General features: G+C 33.3%; 1 protein-coding gene across 2 annotated transcripts; it reads right to left on the reverse strand.

Moving 5' to 3' along the window:
• Positions 1-891: 891 nt before the first annotated feature.
• Positions 892-7826, reverse strand: LOC110664394 (polyadenylate-binding protein-interacting protein 12). 2 transcript variants are annotated; one of them, XM_021824062.2, is made up of 11 exons: positions 7467-7826; positions 6746-7330; positions 6381-6491; positions 6219-6263; positions 6045-6117; positions 5858-5970; positions 5660-5719; positions 5085-5132; positions 4921-4989; positions 1314-1375; positions 892-1204 (listed from the first exon to the last, which is right to left on the reverse strand). In XM_021824062.2, exons 2-11 carry the CDS (start codon positions 7268-7270, stop codon positions 1147-1149), a joined length of 1164 nt encoding a protein of 387 aa, XP_021679754.2. In that variant the 5' UTR covers positions 7271-7330; positions 7467-7826; the 3' UTR covers positions 892-1146. The 2 variants fall into 2 exon arrangements, with proteins under 2 accessions (XP_021679754.2, XP_021679753.2); XM_021824061.2 differs by having other exon boundaries at positions 7463-7825.
• Between the last annotated feature and the right edge of the window lie 14032 nt (positions 7827-21858).

The raw sequence follows: 21858 nt of genomic DNA on the forward strand, positions 1-21858 counted from the left end.
AATTGTTCAATGTATATTACTTAATTAATTACTTATTTTAAATATTAAATGAAATATTTTTTTTTTAAAAAACAACTTATATATAAAAAATATTTTCAATAAAAATAATTTTTTTAAAAAAATAATTTTTCATAAAAATATTTTTCTTATATGTATAAATTTTTACAATTTAATAAGACTTTTAAGGTAAAAAAATAATTTTTTATTTTAAAAAGAGAAAATTATTTTCTTAAAAATTCTCTAGATTATACGTAATTGTTAGCCCAGAACTTCAAACGTCAAGCCCAATGATTGTCCATGCCCACAAAACAAACGAATGATTCATGTTTACTGTTTACCACCAAATCAACGACTAATTTATTTTCATTTTCATATTAATTTTATAGAACATCATTTTAATCACAGAATACGTTAAAAAAAAAAATAAAGATTATGCTATTTTTTCTTATAATTAGCTCTAACTCGAAATTTCATAATCTTGAAAAAAATTCCAATAAAACTTGTGCTCAAATTTTTCCATATAAAAAAATAAATGAACATTGTTTCAATAGACCAAATCGAAAGTGAGACCAGAAGATCCCAGAATCTGGTCTCATACCCTTTGAACCATTGAACCAAAACCAAACCAGATCGAACCGGCTGCTAGGCCTAACAAAGACTTCAAATTGAGAGCCTCCCAAGATGCCGAATCAATGCTAAAATGTGTTTTGAGAGCGAATTTATAGCAGACAATATAGACGACTAAACAGCGTCCTATGCTGCTAAGAATAAAATCGAAAGACATCCAAATTGACCATTGAAAACTTCAATGCAAACACTAGAAGAAATGAAAGCTGTGCAGCCATTGAACACAAATGAAGAAAACCATCTCAAGAACAGGAAGACTGAGACTTTGGTAAAATGAGTCATTTTTCAACTGTCAATTGTGCAACATAAATAAAGCCATTCATATCCTCGCAATCCCATTCAACTCTATGTGCTAACAACAGAACCATAAACAACCCCCTATAGGAAACAAAGATACCGGGCCAAGATGCAAGGACAAAATGATCGACAACAAGCACCTTCAAAATATTTCACTGTCTATATATGTATATATAAAATATCTATCAGCAGTTGATTAGTCAAGGAAGCGTTAAGCATGATTCAGTGCAATGGAGAACGAGGGATGCGAGGCCGAACAGGTGTCTTTGATGGGCTCACCCTGCGCACACAAAATAAACGAATCGCCTTAGAAAACTTCAAGAGAGAGGTTTGTGAGAGAAAAGAGAGCAAAATACGTGCAGAAACAGTAATAGTTCTTCCAAAACTACCTTATTGGCAGAGATCCCAGGACCGCACCACTACAGTTAAGTGCCAAAATTGCGCTTTCGGCCTGCAAGAAATAGAAAAACAGCATAAAAAACCATTCTTATGCATAGCACCCAACTGCACCCGTGTCCACAAAAATCAAACCCACACTACAATAACAAGTCCACTAGATGGATTACAATTTGGTTATCCAACAGTACTTCCCAACATAACATATAAATTAATAGCAATCATATTGGTATTTAGATGATTGCAGTGTAAGTTAGGTTTCACACAGATATTCGTGCTCCCCATCTATGGCATCATTATATACTTGGATTAGCCAACAAGTGTTTTATATATGTAGCTATTCCATTAGAATGCAATGTTAATGAAAGTGACCCAAAATGTAAACCAAACTCTCAAACCTTTATCAGAACATCAGCTTCAGAAAAATATAATTATATTAATGGTGACTTGGGAGATTATTAATGGAAAAGGCCACAAGGAACCAACATCAAGAAATGTAATATTACCTCGATAACATAAAATGAAGAGAAACAAATCCGGCAGAAAGAAGAATCAAGAAAAACAACTTCAAAAGAATGAAGCTGGATATTTCAAATTTTAATGGTTTTCAAGCAACCGAAGAAGCTCGAAGAGGCAACATGTCATAGCCATGAAAAATCATAAAAAAAAGAGTAATTTTCTATAAACAACTATAGGAAAGTAATAATTATAGATACTATTCCTAATTCCTATACCTAGTTATCTGTCCATCATCCCATTTCCTGCTGACATTCTAGCTATAGAGAGAGAACTCTCTCTTCTTAGCTATAAATAGTAGTATGATCAGACAAAAAAAAGTCTACCAAGACAATTGCAACCCCCCATAAAATCTAAACTTGATATCATGGCTGTAGCTGCATTCCCAGACATTGCCACCAAGCAAATTTCTCCATTTTCATATGGAAGAGACTAAAACTATTTACCCTTTAGTAGATGTTAATGGTGCACTTCAATTGTGCAACCTTAACATTGAGATTTTGATAATAAAATATACCAAAGGTGGCAAGAAAAGTAGAAATTCTCTTAAAACAATTGGAAATTTACATGTTATTGCAAAGCCTTTTACAGCAGTTGAGAGAACTATCCTCTAGGGTTGGATACACACTTGACACTTGTGAGGTGAACTTTATATCTCATGATAGAAATTTGATCACTCGTTTGTTTTCTTAAATAATCTAGAAAGTAAAAGGTAGACAATCTTTTGTCACTTTTACTGATGACTACTCAAAATATATCCCATAAGAAACAAGATGGCTAAGGAACAATTTAGTGCAGATAAAGGAGAAGCCTGAATGAAGCTAAAATTATACCATCCACATCATCCATTCAGAAAAGGGAGGAAAATACACCGTCAGAGTTTTCCAGCATTGTGAAGATGAAGGACTAGGAAAACAATCAACAGTTTCCTATACTCAGTGATGGAGAAATTGAACTCTGATTAAAAAAATGAGAGTTCTGTGCCAAGTGCCACTAGCTAAGGCCTTACATGAATTTTTCTAGGCAATCACTCTTATGTCTATTTGTCACACTGGTTCCCATAAGAAAGTGAGCACTCCTATCAAGTTATCAAAAGGCTAAATAACAAAAATCAGTTTATTACAGAGTTTGGGGCAGCTTATCTCAGATACAACTAGCAGATCAACAGATTTGATGGTCCCAAATTTTGGTTGATCACCAGCCAGAAAGAGGCACAGATTTATAGACTTAGGCTCCTGCACCATATATGATTATGGAACCTTTCCGGACAAGTATCCACACTCCCCCATCCCCCGCTGTTCCCTCTCTTTTTCACTCTTCCCCCTTCACTCCCTGAAACTCTTACATCAGCCATGAATTTCAAAGCAATTAGCTATCATTGCATACTTAAACAAGATCCAAATCAACCTGAATTGCCATTTCAGCTTTGAAAGTAAACTCCAGTCTCCATCCCCAGTTTCCATATAGACAGCCAATCAAATATATGGCATTGGCATTGTGAACCTCTACAACTCGAATAACTAAATTTGTTTATGGAGTTCAGAATTCAATAAGAAATAAATATTGAAACTAATAGAGTGGACAGTTAAGTACTTTCCTAGAATGAAATAATTCACCCAAGTAACTCCATATACCACATCCAAGTTTCAACTGTTCACGTCCATGTAAGCATCATTATTCATCCAAAATGTCCTGAAGTGAAATTATGGAAAACCATAAAGATACCAAATCCTATAATTCAGATATGAAGCCACAAGGCATTCCTTTGCAAAAGAGTGGATACATCACATCCAACGTAGCAAAAACAAAATTTCATATATGCTTGAACAAAGTGCATTCCCACAATCTATAAACAAATGGAATAGTAAGATGCCAGAAGAAATATATAATTGCCTTCACATAACTCAGAGAACCAAAGAAAGGAACTCACTCAGAGCTACTGAACTTTTATTGGTGAAATTTAATTGCACTTTCTCCAAAAGCTATATAATAATAGCACTGTAAACAGATTATAAGCCTTTCTATTCGGGCTATTTCAACAAAATGCATCAGAATTTCCCAAAAACATTAAGAGGTTATATATAAACATATGCAACCTCCAACAAACTAGAGATAATCTCCTTTTCTTCTGCCACCAGTAGCTCTACTCATTGCAACGTAGGAAAAACATTTAGAAATTATGTTGATTTAATTCACAATTTTAATAATATAAATTTCCTCTTTAATTTTACAAGTTACAAGTACCATCTAATTCAGGTTTTTCCTATTTAGGGAGCATTTATAAATGTGTACAATTAGGAGAATATGTTTAATTTTCTTTCCATTTGTCTTGAATAGGAATTGGGATTAAAAGGATAGTAAAAGGAATAATTTTTAGACCTCTGTAAATGCCCAAGAAACATAGTGTTTTTCTTTGGCTTCAAGTAATAAAATATTTGTTTATTATGAGTGGTTTAAAATGTAATCATTTTAAAACAACCTCCTAATTATAAAATCCATTTCCATAGATTTTAACTCCAACACTCATCAATTGATTATGATTTTCTCACCCGTAAAAGCATTAAGCAGATATTACTGAACAATATTCCTAAATCATCTATATCTCAAAGTCAACAAGGTCATAGTAATAGATCTAAAATTTAAAACCTACTAATGTTCAGATGGCACATCAAACTTCCATGGAATTGATAATCTGGGACAACAAATTCTATTCACCAAACTAAACACAAACATTCTCACCACACGTGACGAATATTTCTGAAATGATAGTGCTAACTAACCAGGAGTGGGTCTAATAAGCTCAAATTGTATAAAAGAAAATAAAACAATTTGATAAGTAAAAAACAAAACACAATGCTTCAACTGTATAAATCACTTTTAGAAAAAATGGAAATAACAGTTGAGCAACAACCCCCAACAATAAGAAGACAGCACTGTGGATATAAACGATACAGAGAAATTAGGGTTCCACCAGATGGCTATTGTACCTAGAACTTAGAAGAAACACTACGTGCTGTAATATTTTTTTCAATAAGACATAAATGCTTAAAATCAGCACATAAAGATCAAGAGTTGTTCAATTACCACTGCGAACTCAACAAAAGCAATGCGTGTTGAATGATGATAATCCCCAAGAAGCCTCAAGCGATGAACCTATGCAAAGAAAAACCTTATATTAGAAAAACTGCACACTGATCAATCCGAGTACAGGTGTTGTTCTCAGGAACATTTTATATGCATCAACAAACCTCTCCACAAAGTGATTCAAAGAAGAGTTTGACATCTGCCTGAGTAACCTGCATTAATTGAACAGAGAAACCAGGGAAGATAAAAAAATTGTGTGTTATCTCTTGACTAGCAAGAATAGACAGAGAAATCATGTGTTGCATATGGTAAAGTTAATATTTTTAATATCCGAATTGTATCTAGACTTCCTATTTGTTAAAAAATAAAAAGAAGGGAATTTCTAATATCATTCCTCGTACAAAACATTAGTTGGTACTTCAAGAGGATTTTCTTTTTAATTGGAATGAAAGAAAAAAAAAAAAATGGATTCATGAAGTTTACTTACTAAATCACTTTTTCAATGAAGATCCAGTTTTAGGAAAGAAGCAAAGCAGTTTTGCTTTATGTGTATACTTCCCGGAGATAGTGCAAAAAATAAAGTACTTGTAATCTGACCCGAGCGCGTATAATTTATAGACTTCGAAACAATATTTTGAATGATTAGCCTTTTTTTTCAACTTTAAAATTATTTTCATAGGGATACAATTCACAATTTCAAAATTAAAATAGAAGTCTATTGTGCAACTTCCAATAATACCTTCTTGTCAATATTTGTACAGTAAACAGTTCTTGCACACATCTCACGCTCATCTTCAGACTGCATATTGCAGACCATAATAACGTTAGAAATGCAAGAACTAGAAAAAGAATTTACACACAACTCTAGCATTGCTATGGTTTCTAAGATAAAGTGATAAACAAGATGTGGAATTCTTCATTATAAGCAAATACTCACCCTTGGCAAAAATGTGGGGTTAACAGGTGCAATTGCAGTTTTGGAAGGCAGTACCCTTAGTGGGTAATATCCAAGCACCGTTCCAGACAAATTTAAAGCAGTCCTAGCCCCTTCTGCAAGCACATTTCATTGACTATTAACAAACATTCGTCAACATAGATAAAGTGTCTACGATACTCAACAGTACCTTCGTCTGTGAACTCAATGAAGGCAAATCGAAGAACAGAATTAGGATCACCACATATTCGACAATCAACCACCTTTGTCCCGAAAAAGGGAAAAAATGAGTAAATATGATCAAACCCAAGTCCAGCATTAGCAAAATTGAAAGGACTAATATGAGCAAAATAAAGATGGATACCTGCCCACAATGAATAAAGAGACCTGCAAGCTGCTCTTCAGTAACCTATATAAGAACAGATAGACAAGGAGATCAATGTACAAGCAATCAGCAAAGACTTAGAAACCTTGAAGAAAAGAAATGAGAGAAGGAGAACATGAGAGCCAAATACTAACTGTTTACCTGTTGGTCAATGTCAGAAACATAAACAGTCCTCCTGATTACCTCATCGCGCTGAGCCATACCTGTCCTACTGTTCATCCTTCTGCGTCCTTGATTATAGTTGTTCTTCTTCTGGCAAAAGAAATATATACCAAACATGAAGGAAATGGAACCCAAAAAAAAAAAAGGAAAGCAAAAGCAAATCATACTCCAATTGGTTCCAGAGAAAATGCCTCAATGATCTTTTTCTTTTCACTGTAGAACTCTATAGCCACATTAAAATTTTCTATAAGTCCTGTCCTTGCATTTTTTTTAGCAACCCCGAGGCCAAAGATTTAATTCACAAAGTAAAAAGAAAAAGCAATGAAAGGAAAATCATTGCATACCCTTTTAGTAGCAGGTCCATTGGCATTCCCAGGAGTAGCTTGCACTGCAAAATTGTTAGTGTACCCAAACCCATTTCCCATATAGCCATGATTGATACCAAGCGAAGGAGGGACAAACTCTTCAGCCAAGGGATTCAATTTGGACAAAATCTCCACCAAATCGCTCATATCGTTCAACCCATTAGATTTAGCCCTTTGAATCTGATTTGTCTCATACCCAACAGACTTTGCCACCATCTGCTGCTGACTGATGTCGAAACCATTCTGAATCTGGGTCCCATTAGTCTTGCCATTGCTCAGAGTGGCTGCTGCAGCTGCGCTCTCTTGATGCTCACACTCGCCATTAACACTCTGATCAAAATCTTGGGCCTGAAAATTTGATTCCTTAGGGTTGACCATGGATTCATTTCTGGGTTTTGATCTTTCGAGATCGTTTGGTCCTTTTGAGTCCGATGATACTACAGTGGTGTCAAAATTTTGACCGGAAGTGCCGTTTTTAGCCCCAGCATTCTCAGCAACAGCCATGATCAAACACACAACTTTCGTATCAAAAGATCGCCTTCTTCAGATTTCCCTGCAAAATTTCTGTGTATTTTTTTTTTCAATTTTGATCAAGATGTGATTTTTATTAGATAAATGAAAATTTCCAACACAACCCAGATAAATAAATGTAAAAGAAATAACAAAAAACAAAACCCTTATCAGAAGGGCACATACCTGCCTTATCTAAATGGTTTCCATTGATGAAAATAAAAGAGCAGAGCAAACCCACTTGAGGATCGTCTATGTTAGAATGGAAACAAAAAAGGAAAAAGATAGAAACAGACTCCACAACGCAATCTTGATGAGAGAAAAGAGATGGGCAAAACAGAGAGCAACTTTTGCTTTCCCTTTTAGACTAATTTTTTAATATATATTATTGATTTTAGTGATGATTCTTCTTCTGTAGATAAAGGACAGTTGTGAGAGAGAGAGAGAGAGAGAGAGAGAGAGAGAGAGAAGAGGTTGTTCTTAGGATCGTCCGTTTGCTCTGCACGGCCTAGTTGGACCTTCTTCGCAAAACTCCCAATTTTGATGATACATTACATTGGGCAAGCAAAATAAAACCCATAACCATGACCATCCCATGCTTTTCTTTCTTACCAAAAATGCCCTCCTTGCACATGCCTCCTCATGGCATGGATGATAGGGATAATGAGTCATAGCTTCATAGATAAATAGATATATACATAAATTAATGACTTGTTCAAAATTCTTTTCAAATCCCAATTCCACAATTTAGAGCTTGTTATATTGAAATCTACTTGCTCGGAGGAGGTGGGTAAAGTTTAGTTTTTTATTTTAATGTATTTTATAATTATTTTTATTTATCAAAGCATCTTTACATAATTATATTATAATTTACAGACAATTAATCTCTGTGAAATTCATGACTGTACCTCTAACAATCTTTAAAATTAAGTTATCCCCTCTAAAATGTAATAGCCTTACCATTGCACTGATATGTTTTATAATTTTTTATTATTTGAAAGAAAATAATTTTTTTTAATTTTAAAGGGATATCTATTTCAAGTTATTGATTTAGTGAATTGTAAAATAATGGATTTTAAAATTTTTTTAAAACATCAAAAAATTTTAATTTGAAAAATTAAAAATTTTCCAAACACAAATTTAAGAATTTAAAACATTAAAAAAAACTTTTATTTATTTATATAACTTTATTTCAAAAATTACTTAAAAAATATCATTCTTTATACTACTAAAAATAAAATTATTTAATTATTTTAAATTTTTATTATTAAAATGTACCAACTATAATATAAAATAATTAACCTTTAATTAATTAATATATTTAAAATAATATTCTTGATAACAATAATTCAAATAATAATGTTAAATAAATCCATAATTGATATAAAAGTTGAGGAGTTGGTGAAATTAGGTATACATACCGTATTCATGTCTATTTGTGTCTTTTTCATTAAAAATAATAAATATGTAAATTGCCTCTAAATCCTCTAATTTGTTGCTCTAATTTCTCATTTCTCATGATCTTACACGTAATTTATGTTTAAGCGAAAATAAATATTATCATTAACCAAATATATTATTGAAATGAGTAGTGCTACTTCTACATTTATAGGGTATTTTGTTTGACTTATAAATCAGTTAAACTTATTTGCAAATAAAAAGTCACAAATCAATTAATGTTTGATTTGGCTTATATATTAAAAAAACTAATTAAAATGAATCATAAGTTATAAGTAAGGATGTTTTATTCATAATTTATCTACTTATTTTAAAATTATTTTTTGAGAATAGCTACAACACTTAATTATGTATTTCTTTTAATAATTTTAATAAATTAAAATTTTTTAAACCTCTTTTAACTAAATAATTAAACCATTTAAAAGTTATTTTAAATAATTTTATCGAATAATTAACTACTTATTTTGATTTAATTTAGTTTATAAATTAAAAATTATATTTTAAATAAAAAATTAAAAGTGAGTAGTCAATGTAACACCTCTAATTTTTAAATTTATTATTTTATGAATAAATATTAATATTTTATTTTATTTAAATTTTAGGAATTATTTGAAATTTTTCGAATTTTAGAAATTGGGTTTAATTTTTCAAAATCAACAAACTTTGTTATTTTTTTTTTTGAATTAATTTAAAAACCACGTGGCAAAACTAAAAATATATTTAGACGCTATAAATTTTTATGAGTTTTATGAAATTTTTTCAGAATTTTTAGGCCTCGTTTTTTATCCCAAGGCAGAGCAAAAATTTAATTTCGAGTATTTTGAATTGGACCGCCAAATTGACCCGGACAGGGCCGTACAAGGTTGGACTGGTCGAATCTGACCAGCCCTCTTCCTTTTCTCCTCTTCTTCCCCGCGCGTCCCGACTACCTCTCTTCCCTCTCCATTTTCTCTCTCCTCTCTCCTCCCCTTACCGCCTCATAGTCACCCCTCCCTCCCCAGCTCGTTGGCGCGCCTCCAGGGACCCTCCCCACTGCCAGCCGATGTTCCAGGACGCCGGAAAACCGCCCCAAAAGCTTCAGAATCAGGTTGAGGTTATAGGCTACCCCACCATTTTTCGACGTCCCAGACGTGTCCCAAGGGTCAGAATTGACACAGGTAAACCCGAACCCTCATTTTTTCTTAATTATCTAGTGCCTGATTTCGATTAAAAATCTATAAAATATTCGTGATAGGTTAAAAAATTATAATTCATTTTGCATTAGCTTAACAATATTGCTAAGGACTACGGAGCAAAATTCTAAAATTTTTAAAGCTCATTTGGGTGGCTTTTGAAAAAGGGTTAGTTGTAGGGACTAAATGGTAATTTTTAAAATTGTGGTTGTTGACTGTTTAGATGGGCCCAAGAGGGGCCATGTGATGTAATTGAGCTGTGGTTGTGTGATTTATGGATACATAAGTGTATTTTGAACCCTTTTACAGGTTGGATAGGTCCTAGGTATAAGGTAGACTCTACCGGATTTTTGACACTACTTGGGGTGTCTTTGGTCCTTTTTAAACTTGTATTGAGTCAAATATATTAAATAGTTGCAATGAAATTGTCAGGTGAGCCGGGACAGTCTTCCTCCTCCGCCCAATCGCTGCAGTGACCTCAATTCAAGTCTGTGAGTAGAATATTAATTTTAATTATAATTTTAATATTATTATATATTTAAGGCATGCCCATGCATCATCTATAAATATATTTATGTAGTTAAATACTAGACATGTTTTATGCTGCATCTTTGGTTGATAAAATGTTTATGGATGTTATTTTATGGTAATTTGGAGCAGTATACGCATGTTGGAGTGCATGTGGTGTGTGGTATTGGTTATGGATAGGACGGGTAGATGCGGCTGAAGCTTGACTCACTGGGACTTGATCCTTTATAGATAAGTCAGGGTAGGCACGGCTCGAGATAATCTCGCTGGCCTCCGCATTTGGTTTGTTAAGTGAAAATCCGGCTTGAAAGATACTCGCTGGCAGATGTTGGATTAAGAGAGCTGTATAGGGGATCAGCTCCCATATATGTACCGTTTGAACATTATTGGGTGTGTGAGTGCTTCAAATTACCTTTTTGCTATTATGATATGATTTGTATGAAATTATGATAGTGTTGCATTCCACTCTTCAGGATGCATTAGTTTTAGATAGTTATAGAAATTATAGTTAAAATATGTATTTTACTCTATGAGTCGAACGCTCACTCCTGTTCACCTTATTTTTTCAGGTTACAGGAGATTTCTTGTTGAGTTCTAACCTGCCTCTCTCCTTCGCAGGCAATCTATTAATATCTGTTATGCTTGTATAATTTTACTAAATTTTAGACTCAACATATGTTAGGAGTATTTTAATCAATTTGCGACTATAATATAATATTATATTGAATTTGTAAGAACATTAAATGCATGTCTGTGTGCGTGTGATTGGATTAGATGGGGGAGCTGAGCTCCCATTTGATTTTATGACATGATGAGTATGTGGAGGGTGAGCTGAGCTCCCTAATTATTATATATTGTGCTTACAGATCGGGTGAGTCAAAAACTCCCCGTTGTATGGTCCATGTTATGGCCGGACTCTATCTGATTGAATTCTTGACATTTGGCTTAAAATGGGCCTTAGAATTAGGTTAAGGAATAGTTTGGCTTGCTACGGGCCTCGGGGGCTTTAGACTGGCCCAGGTCCTAGTGCTGGTCTAGCCCATAGGTTGGGTCGTGACAAATATGGTATTAGAGCTTAAGCTCCAGATTTATAGGGAATATATGTCTAAAGTTTTGGGGAGAGTCTAATAGGAGTCACATGCGGAGAATATGGTCCACATTCATCCTTACAATGTCATCTTTGCTTCTAGTTTCTACTTCATATAATTGTGTGAAAATATGAGTCTATAGAGCTGTGTAACATGCTGTTTTGAATTTTACGGGCTAATACTACTGAATTTCAAGAAAATGCATAGAAACAGAAGGGCTGCCACTACATCGGAACGGGATGTGCCAGACAAGGTGTCAGCATAAGATGAGACGCCTGCCCCGAGGAGGCGGGGTAGGAGACCTAGAGCTGCTCAAGTAGAAGAGCAGCTGCCATCAGTATAGAAACAGTCTTTTATGGCTTAGCTACCCTAATCAGATTGCAGAGAACCATCGATATGATGGCACAATATATGGTCCACCATCCACAACAGCAGTAGCCCACCACACCAAGAGGGGAACCTTACAAACAAATAATTAATTTTAAGAAGTTGGTTCCTGGTATCTATGATGTAACTGATGATGCTTACTAGTTTTTTGACTCCTGCAAACATGCAGGGGTGGAACTGTAGTTAACTGACAGGAGATTGGTAGAGTGTGTGCAGCATGTATTGGGCCTAGTGCCAAGGCAGTGGATGACAGACTACGTACTACCTCGCATTGAGGGCTTATCTTGGACCCAGTTTGTGAAACTGTTCATCAACAGATTTGTACCAGAAAGCTTCAGATACCAAAAGCAGTGGGCCTTTGAAGCCTTAAGGCAGAATGATAGATCCGTAGATGAATATGCTACTAAATTTTTGGAACTGAGTAGGTATGCCCCCACAGCAGTGGCTATAGAAAGTATGAAGATAAAGAGGTTCCTAAAGGGGCATGACAGGAAGTATGCAAACCTAGCCATGATGTCTGATAAGTCTTTCGATGTGGTAGTTGATCGAGCCTGACAGATTAAAATCAGCTATATAGGAGATGACAGCGAAAAAGCAAAGAAGAATAGAGCAGAGGGTTCTTCAGGTGTTCCCTACATGGGTACCACGGATAGTGGAGGCTAAAGTCATTATAGAGGAAGAAGTAAAAACAACAAGAAGGGTGATTTTAAACACAGATCTCGAGGATTCAGATCAGGGTACGAATCCAGCAGTGGTCACAGTTTGGGTTACAACAGTTCTAGGTCTAGTTTAGGATCCTCCTTAGCACCTTGCACACAGTGTGGAAGAGGACATTCAGGACCTTGTATGATGGGTTTAGGAGGATGTTTTCGATGTTTCTAGTAGGTTCACTTTACTAGAGAATGTCCCATGTTCAGTGAGCCACAGATAGGATCACAGGGTTCTGTAGCAAATGTCTCTCGTTAATTGTATCCAAGTGCTTCCAGCATGGCAGGTAGTCAGTTCAGTGGCCAACAGGGCCGATGATAAGGAGGATGTGGATTTGGAGGCAGGTCAGGAGATAGAAGTCAACTCTAAGGTTCTGCAATGCAAGGTAAGGGTCAAGCTTGGGTTTTCACCTTAACCCACCAGGATGCTCAAGCTTCCAATGCAGTTGTGGCAAGTATTCTTCTAATCTATTCTTATGAAGCTTGTGTTTTGATAGATCCGGTTGCTACGCACTCATTTGTCTCCCCCATTTTTGCCATGAGATTGGATAGTAACCCTATAACTTTAGAATACCCTTTATCTGTAGCTACCCCTCTTAGTGACAACATAGACATGGATATGGTTTTTCTGGGTAGCCCAGTGGTAGTGGATGGAAGGATCCTCCCAGCAGACTTGTTTCCTCTACCAGTAATGGATTTTAATGTAATTTTAGGCATAGATTGGCTAGCAACTCATTTTGCCACTGTAGACTGCAGGAACAAAAATGTATATTTTCATATACCTGATGTGGAAGAGTTTAGCTTTGATGGTGACAGAAGCGTGGCTCCATATAACTTGGTGTCAGTAATTAGTGCTATAAAAATGTTGAGGCGTGGGTGCCAGGGGTATTTGGCATTAGTGAGAGATACATCTGTGGAAGGTGTTAACATCGAGAATATTCCTATTGTCAGAGAATTTATGGATGTCTTCCCTGAGGAGCTTCCAGGGTTACCACCAGGAATGGCAATAGAGTTCTGCATTGACATTGTGCTGGGTGTAAACCCCATATCAATGCCGCCTTACAGAATGGCCCCAGCAGAATTGAAGGAACTGAAGGAGCAATTACAAGAGCTTCTAGACAAGAGTTTTATCCGTCCAAGTACCTCCCCCTTGGGCACTCCTGTTCCATTTGTGAGAAAGAAAGATGAGTCCTTAAAGTTATGTATTGATTATAGACAGCTGAACAAGGTGACTGTGAAGAACAAGTACTCACTTCCTTGGATCGATGATCTGTTTGATCAGCTCCAAGGGGCTAGATTCTTTTCCAAAATAGATTTAAGGTCAGGCTACCATCAGTTGAGAATCAGGAATGAGGATGTGCCCAAGACAGCAATCAGGACAAGATATGGTCATTATGAGTTCTTGGTGATGTCTTTTGGACTCACTAATGCACAAGCGGTTTTCATGGACTTGATGAATAGGGTGTTCAGGCCATTCCTTGACCGTTTTGTCATTGTATTTATAGATGACATTTTGGTATATTCTCAGACCGAGGAAGAACATGTGTGACATTTAAGGATGGTGTTACAGACTTTGAAGGAGCACCAGCTATATGCCAAATTTTCAAAATGTGAATTTTGACTAGAAAGCATCTCATTCTTAGGACGAGTGGTTTCGAGTGAAGGCATTCAAGTGGACCCTAAGAAAATTGAGGCGGTAACTGATTGGCCTAGGCCTATAACAGTCACTGAGGTGCGAAGTTTTTTACTATTAGCTGGCTACTATAGGCATTTTGTATAGAATTTATCCAGGATAGCAGCTCCCCTAACTAAGTTAACTCGAAAGAATGTTCCGTTCATTTGGACAGATGATTATGAGGAGAGCTTCCAGAAGCTTAAGGAATGTCTAACTACAGCTCCTGTGTTGACATTACCGATGAGTGATGAAGGATATATTGTATACTTTGATGCTTCTAGAGTTGGTTTAGGGTGTGTTTTGATGCAGCATGAGAAAGTAGTGGCTTATGCTTCAAGGCAGCTAAAGAGACATGAGAAAAACTACCCCACTCATGATTTGGAAATGGCGGCTGTAGTCTTTACATTAAATATTTGGAGACACTACCTGTATGGTGAAGTGTGCGAGATGTACATCAACCATAAGAGTTTGAAGTACATCTTCCAACAGAGGGATTTAAAATTAAGGTAGAGGAGATGAATGGAGCTTCTGAAGGACTATGATTGTACCATCCAGTATCATCCTGGGAAGGCTAATATAGTAGCAGATACTTTGAGCAGAAAATCTTCTGGCAGCTTAGTGCACATATCAGGGAGAGGAGACTGTTGATTTAGGAAATACATGAGTTGATGAGTCAAGGTCTAATCTTGGATATTTCAGATGAGGGGTTATTATTGGCCCATTTTTTAGTAAGACTAGACCTGTGAGACAGGATTAGAGTTTCTCATTATAGAGACCAGCAATTAATGAAGATTATAGAAAGAGTATAGCAGGGTGAAGGTTGTGAATTTGGATTTGATAATGATGGCGCTCTTATACAAGGTTCCAGGATATGTGTGCCCGAGGTGGACAACCTTAGGAATGAGATCATGCAAGAGGCACACTATACACCCTACAATGTCCACCCAAGCTCCACCAAGATGTACCATGATGTGAAAGATAGCTATAGGTGGAATGGCATGAAGAGAGACATAACAGACTTTGTGTCCAAGTGCTTGACTTATCAAAAGGTGAAATTTGAACACCAAAGGCCGTCAGGGAAGCTGCAAGAGCTCCCTATCTCGGAATGAAAGTGGGAAATGATTACGATGGATTTTGTAACTGGGTTACCTCGTACCACGAGGGGATATGATTCGATATGGGTAATTGTAAATTGTCTGACTAAAACAACTCATTTCTTACCTGTGCGAAGCACCTATTCTATTGCACAATACGCCAAGCTTTATGTTCAAGAAATAGTCAGATTGCATGGAGTTCCTGCTTCCATAATATCTGACAAAGGGCCTCAAATCACTTCTCGATTTTAGAGAAAGCTACAGGAGACACTTTGCACACAGTTAAACTTTAGTACCACCTTCCATCCTCAGACAGACGGGCAATCTGAAAGGACAATTCAGACATTGGAAGATATGCTTCGTATATGTGTCCTAGATTTTGGAGGTCAATGGGATGATCAGCTACCCTTGATAGAGTTTGCCTATAACAACAGTTATCATTCTAGTATCGAAATGGCACCCTATGAGGTGATGTATGGCAGAAAGTGTAAGTCTCCTCTATGCTGGACGAAAATGGGAGAAGCAAAGGTGCATGATGTAGACCTGATGCAATACACTTCTAAAATGGTTTCTTTAATCAGAGAACGATTGAAAACAGCTTTTAATAGGCAGAAGAGTTATGCATATCCCAGACGGAAGGACGTAGAGTTTGCAATAGGCGATTATATATTCCTGAAGGTTTCTCCAATGAAGGGAGTTATGAGATTTGGAAAGAAGGGCAAGTGGCACCTCGATATATTGGACCTTTTGAAGTTACTGATAGAGTCGGAGCAGTTGCCTATCGGTTGGAGTTATCACCCAGCATTTCTCATGTTCACCCTATGTTTCACATCTCCATGCTTAGGAAATACATACCTGATCCTTCTCATGTACTGCAATCGGATACAGTAGAGTTGAATGTAGACTTGACGTTTGAAGAATAGCTAGTAGCCATAGTGGACTACCCAGTGAGGCAACTAAGATCAAAACAGATCCCTATGGTTAAGGTTTTGTGGAGGAGACAGTCAGTAGAAGAATGCACCTGGGAGTCAGAGCGGGACTTGCGTAGCAAGTACCCTTATTTGTTCAATGTATAATTCTGTTCTTTTATTCTGCCTTGTGTAAAATTCGAGGATGAATTTTCTGTAAGGGAAAAGAATGTAATACCCCCAATTTTAAATTTATTATTTTAGGGATAAATATTAATATTTTATTTTATTTAAATTTTGGGAATTATTTGAAATTTTTTGAATTTTAGAAATCGGGTTTAATTTTTCAAAATCAATAAACTTTGTTATTTTTTTTTAATTTAAAGACCACGTGGCAAAATTAAAAATATATTTCGACTCTACAAATTTTTCTGAGTTTTATGAAATATTTTAAAAATTTTTGGGCCTCATTTTTTGTTCTAAGGTAGAGCAAAAATTTAATTTTGGGTATTCTAAATCGGACCGGCCGAATCAAACCAGACCGGATCGGATCGGTAGAATCGGACTGGCCCTCTTCCTTTTCTCCTCTTCTTCCCCGCGCGTCCCAACTACCTCTCTTCTCTCTCTATTTTCTCTCTCCTCCCCTTATTGCCCCACCGCCGCCCCTCCCTCCCTAGCTTGCTGGCGCGCCTCCAGGGACCCTCCTTGCCACAGGCTGACGCTCCAGGCTGACGAAAAATCGCCCCAAAAGCTTTAGAATCGGGTCGAGGTTATAGGCTACCCCATCGTTTTTCGACGTCCCGGATGCGTCCCAAGGGTTGGAATTGGCACAGGTAAACTCGAACCCTCATTTTTTCTTAATTATCTAGTGCCTGATTTCGATTAAAAATCTATAAAATATTCGTGGTAGGTTAGAAAATTATAATTTCTTTTGCATTAGCTTAATAATATTGCTAAGGACCTCAGGACAAAATTCTAGGATTTTGAGAGCTCATTTGGGTAGCTTTTGAAAAAGGGTTAGTTGTAGGGACTAAATGGTAATTTTTAAATTATGGTTATTGACTGTTTGGATGGGCCCAGGAGGGGCCATGTGATGTAATTGAGCTGTGGTTGTGTAACTTGTGGATAAAAAAGTGTATTTTGAACCCTTTTACAGGTTGGGTAGGTCCTAAGTATAGGGAAGACTTTGCCAAATTTTTGACACTACTTGGGGTGTCTTTAAACCTTTTTAAACTTGTATTGAGTCAAATATATTAAATAATTATAATGAAATTGTCAGGTGAGCCGGGACAGCCTTCTTCCTCCGCCCAGCCACCGCAGTGACCTCGGTTAAAGTCTATGAGTAGAATATTAATTTTAATTATAATTTCAATATTATTATATATTCAAGGCATGCCCATACATCATTTATAAATATATTTATGTAGTTAAATACTAGACACGCTTTATGTTGCATCTTTGGTTGATGAAATGTTTATGGATGTTGTTTTATGGTAATTTGGAGCAGTATGCGCGTATTGGGGTGCGTGTGGTGTGTGATATTGGTTATGGGTAGGATGGGTAGACGTGGCTGGAGCTTAACTCACTGGGACCCAATCCTTTATGGATAAGTCGGGGTAGGCATGGCTCGAGATGATCTCGTTGGCCTTCAAATTTGGTTTATTAAGCGAAAGTCCGACTTGAGAAATACTCACTGGCAGAGGTTAGATTAATAGAGCTGTATAGGGGATCAGCTCCCATATATGTACCGTTTAAATATTATTAGGTGTGTGAATGCTCCAAATTATTTTTTTACTGTTATGATGTGATTTATATGAAAATTATGATGGTGTTGCATTCCATTCTTCAGGATGCATTAGTTTTAGATAGCTATAGAAATTATAGTTAAAATAGGTATTTTACTCTTTGAGTTAAACGCTTATTCCTGTTCACCTTATTTTTCCAGGATACAGGAGATTTCTTATTGAGTTCTAACCTGCCTCTCTCATTCGCAGGTAATCTATTAATATCTGTTATGCTTGTATAATTTTACTAAATTCTAGATTCCGCATGTGTTAGGAGTATTTTAATTAATTTGAGACTGTAATATAATATTATGTTGAATTTGTAAGAATATTAAATGCATGTATGTGTGCGTGTGATTAGATTGGATGAGGGAGCTGAGCTCTCATTTGATTTTATGACATGATGAGTATGTGGAGGGTGAGCTGAGCTCCCTAATTATTATATATTATACTTACAGATCGAGTGAGTCAAAAACTCCTGGTTGTATAGTCCATATTATGGCCGAACTCTGTTCGATTAAATTCTTGAAATTTGGCTTAAAATGGGCATTAGAATTGGGTTAAGGAATAGTTAGGCTTACTACGGGCCTCGGGGGTTTTAGGCTGGGCCAGGTCCTAGTGCTGGTCCGGCCAATAGGTTGAGTCATGGCAATCAAATTAAATACTCTCTTAATATAATCCTTATGTATTGTACGAAATAATTGACATAGTAAAATTAGTTTAACATAAAATTAATTTTCAATTAAAAAAAGAAGAATTCAATTATAATTTTTTTATTCCTAGCACCTAAATTGCTTCACACATTTTTCTAGTAATAATATAATTAACTTATTGAAGTTCAATGCCTTTTGCATTACAATTTAAGATTAATTATTTTTATTGAAATGTTTTTTAATATTATTTATTATGATAATTAGAATTAAATTACTATTTATTTAAATATTTTCTACATTAAATTTCAACAAAAGGAAACTTTGCATTTAATATTATAATTGAATAAAGTTAATAATAATTAAATGGATTTTCTCTTAATATGGGATCTCAAGAATTTAAATCTCTATTTGCTTTAAAAGTTTTTTAAAGTAAAATAATAATTTACTAATAATAAAAATAAAATTTTTATATGTATTATAAATTAAAATTTAGGTATGTTATTGTTACATATTTCTAAATTGAGATACTATTTATATAATTTACTCTTAAACTTCTTAACAATCTCTCCCTAAACATTTTAAATTAATAGCATTTATGTAAATCTTTTTCCAACCACTTATATCAATATAATGATATGCTTTACAAGGCAATTGATTCTAAATGTTTTAACAACATTTTTATTTTATTTTAAAACTTTTTTTTATGTATATACTAATTAGTTGGGAAGATAAAAGAAAAGGAACTCCTTTATTTTTATTTTTAGTTGATGCTCAAATAAATTTAAAATTAAGTTTTATATTAAATAAGCTCATATGTCTTCTTCTAATTAAAGTTAAATAAGATTATGCCTAATAATTTTTTTTAATAATAAAATATTATTTTTTAAATTTTTAAATATGAAAAATTATTTATTTTTTTAACTAAAATAAAATTAAAAAAATTGAAAAATATGATAAAAAATTGTTTAATATTAAAATTATTATTTTAATATTTTATTATTAAAAAAATAATATTTTATTACTTATAACTCATTTAACCTTAATTAAAAAATATAGAAATTTATATAATTCAAAACTTAATTTTAGACTTATTTAATATTTAACTAAAAATACAGGAACTTATTTTATTTTTTAACAAAAAGAATGGGGGATAGAGGGGGAAGAGAGGTTGAGAAATGGTGGGCATTTATTCCATTTGGTTGGAAAGAATGCATGTAAAAAGAAGCAACCCATCCATACATAAAAAATATATTGATTCTGCTTTTGGATTGATGTTGGTTGGCTTAAAAATATTTTTTTAGAAAAAAGTTTATTTTTTAAATATTATTGAAAAGTTATTTAATTATTTAAAAATTTTATTGTTTAAATAAATTATATTTAAATTTAATTTAATTTTTTAATTAATATATTTTAAGTTACTTTTTAATAATAATTTTAATATTAATATCAAATAGATTTATGATTCATTTCTTATGTTTAAAAAAAAAAAACTCTTTTCTTAGAAGACTCTCTTTCTTACTTTTTTTTTTCCCCTTTTACAAGCTTTATAACCCTAATTTTAGTTTAAAACTATTGAATGCAAATCAATGGTACCTCTATCTTCTTTTTTCTTTATTTGATTTCAATAAATCTAGATATGTTTGTCAATAATGATATGCTTCTGGTTTTATTATTTTTCTTCTTTTGTTGAGTTATTTTGTTGATATCAAATATAATTGATTATAGATGTTATATCACTATTTGATTAATTGAGTGATAATTTATATTTTTTATAAAAAGAAAGAAATATATTTTTTAAATAAAAATTCAAATCTTTGAATAGTATTTTTAATTTTATTAATTTAATATTTAAACTTTAACTTTTTTTAAAAAATAGCTTTTATTAAATGCACATTTAATACAAATCTTAATATTTTAAGAAAATTCACTCATATAAAATATAATAGTAATTATTTTAATTTAAAAAAAATTAATCATATTGATAAAATATTAGAGTTATTCATGACAAAAAATATACTCAACTCATTAATAATTTTTTACTATTTAATTATATATATTTTTTTATAAGCACAATTTAGTAGCTATCCAATTTTGATATCTCATTAAGAGAAAATCTGTATTTTCTATTACGGCACCTATCAAAAAAATAAAATTTCCTATTATTGCACTTATCAAAATGATAAAATAAAATACTTAACAATTCTTTGATAAGGGGCAAAGCTAGGAAATTTAATTAATGGGTCAAAATTTTTATTTTACTTAATTTAAATATAATAATAATAAATTATCTACTGAAAGAAATGTAAATTTTTCATATATAATAATAATTGAGTAAAAAAATAAAAATAAATATATAACGTAATAATTCTCACTATCATTTTAAATTTATAATTGTTCATAATATAAAAATATTATTATAAATAATTGGAAAAAATAAATTCTCTCTATAATTTCACAATTGGTCTCATAAACGAACACATATTATTGATATAATCATTAAAGCCATCATCATCTGTTAACATTATTATAAATCATTTCAATTTATATTAGAAAGATCTATGATATTTTTTTCTTATGTCTAGAATAAATAAGAAAACAACAACAATAAAAATAAAAATAAAAATAATAAATTGTCATAAAATAATATATATCATAGTATATTATATTTTTAGTTACAATTAAAATTTGAATTAAATTAACCAATTATAAATAAAAATTAATATTAAAAAATAAATGTTGCATTTACAGTGATTTTAGTACTTCAGAATTTTAAAATAATAATTGCACATTAAAAATAGTTATCTCTTATTTTTGCTACAAATAGAATTTAAATATAGAATTATATTTATGCATATTTCAAACTTTTATATATTATTTAAAAGGTTAAAAGTAAATTATGTGAGTGAATTATATAAATTCAAACTATAAAATTCACCTAATTTATAAATTTTTTATTAATTTCAATAAAATTACTTATTAAAATTATGAAAAATATTTATATATAATATATAATTTTAATTTTTTTTATAAAATGGAGTGAGATCAATTGAACATATAAAAAAAATAAAAAATAAAAATAAGAAATAACTACCAATAAAAATATACTAATCATTGGCCACCCAAATAAC

This window comes from Hevea brasiliensis, chromosome 9 (genome assembly GCF_030052815.1).
Source record: "Hevea brasiliensis isolate MT/VB/25A 57/8 chromosome 9, ASM3005281v1, whole genome shotgun sequence".
In the NCBI taxonomy this organism is placed as follows: Eukaryota; Viridiplantae; Streptophyta; class Magnoliopsida; order Malpighiales; family Euphorbiaceae; genus Hevea; species Hevea brasiliensis.

Coding starts and splice junctions, on each gene's coding strand:
- LOC110664394 (XM_021824062.2), bottom strand. CDS start 7,270: ATGGCTGTTGCTGAGAATGCTGGGGCTAAAAACGGCACTTCCGGTCAA. Junction 6,118..6,218: donor TCTTTATTCATTGTGGGCAG/GTATCCATCTTT, acceptor TTCGGGACAAAG/GTGGTTGATTGTCGAATATG. Junction 4,990..5,084: donor TTGAATCACTTTGTGGAGAG/GTTTGTTGATGC, acceptor TTCTTTGCATAG/GTTCATCGCTTGAGGCTTCT.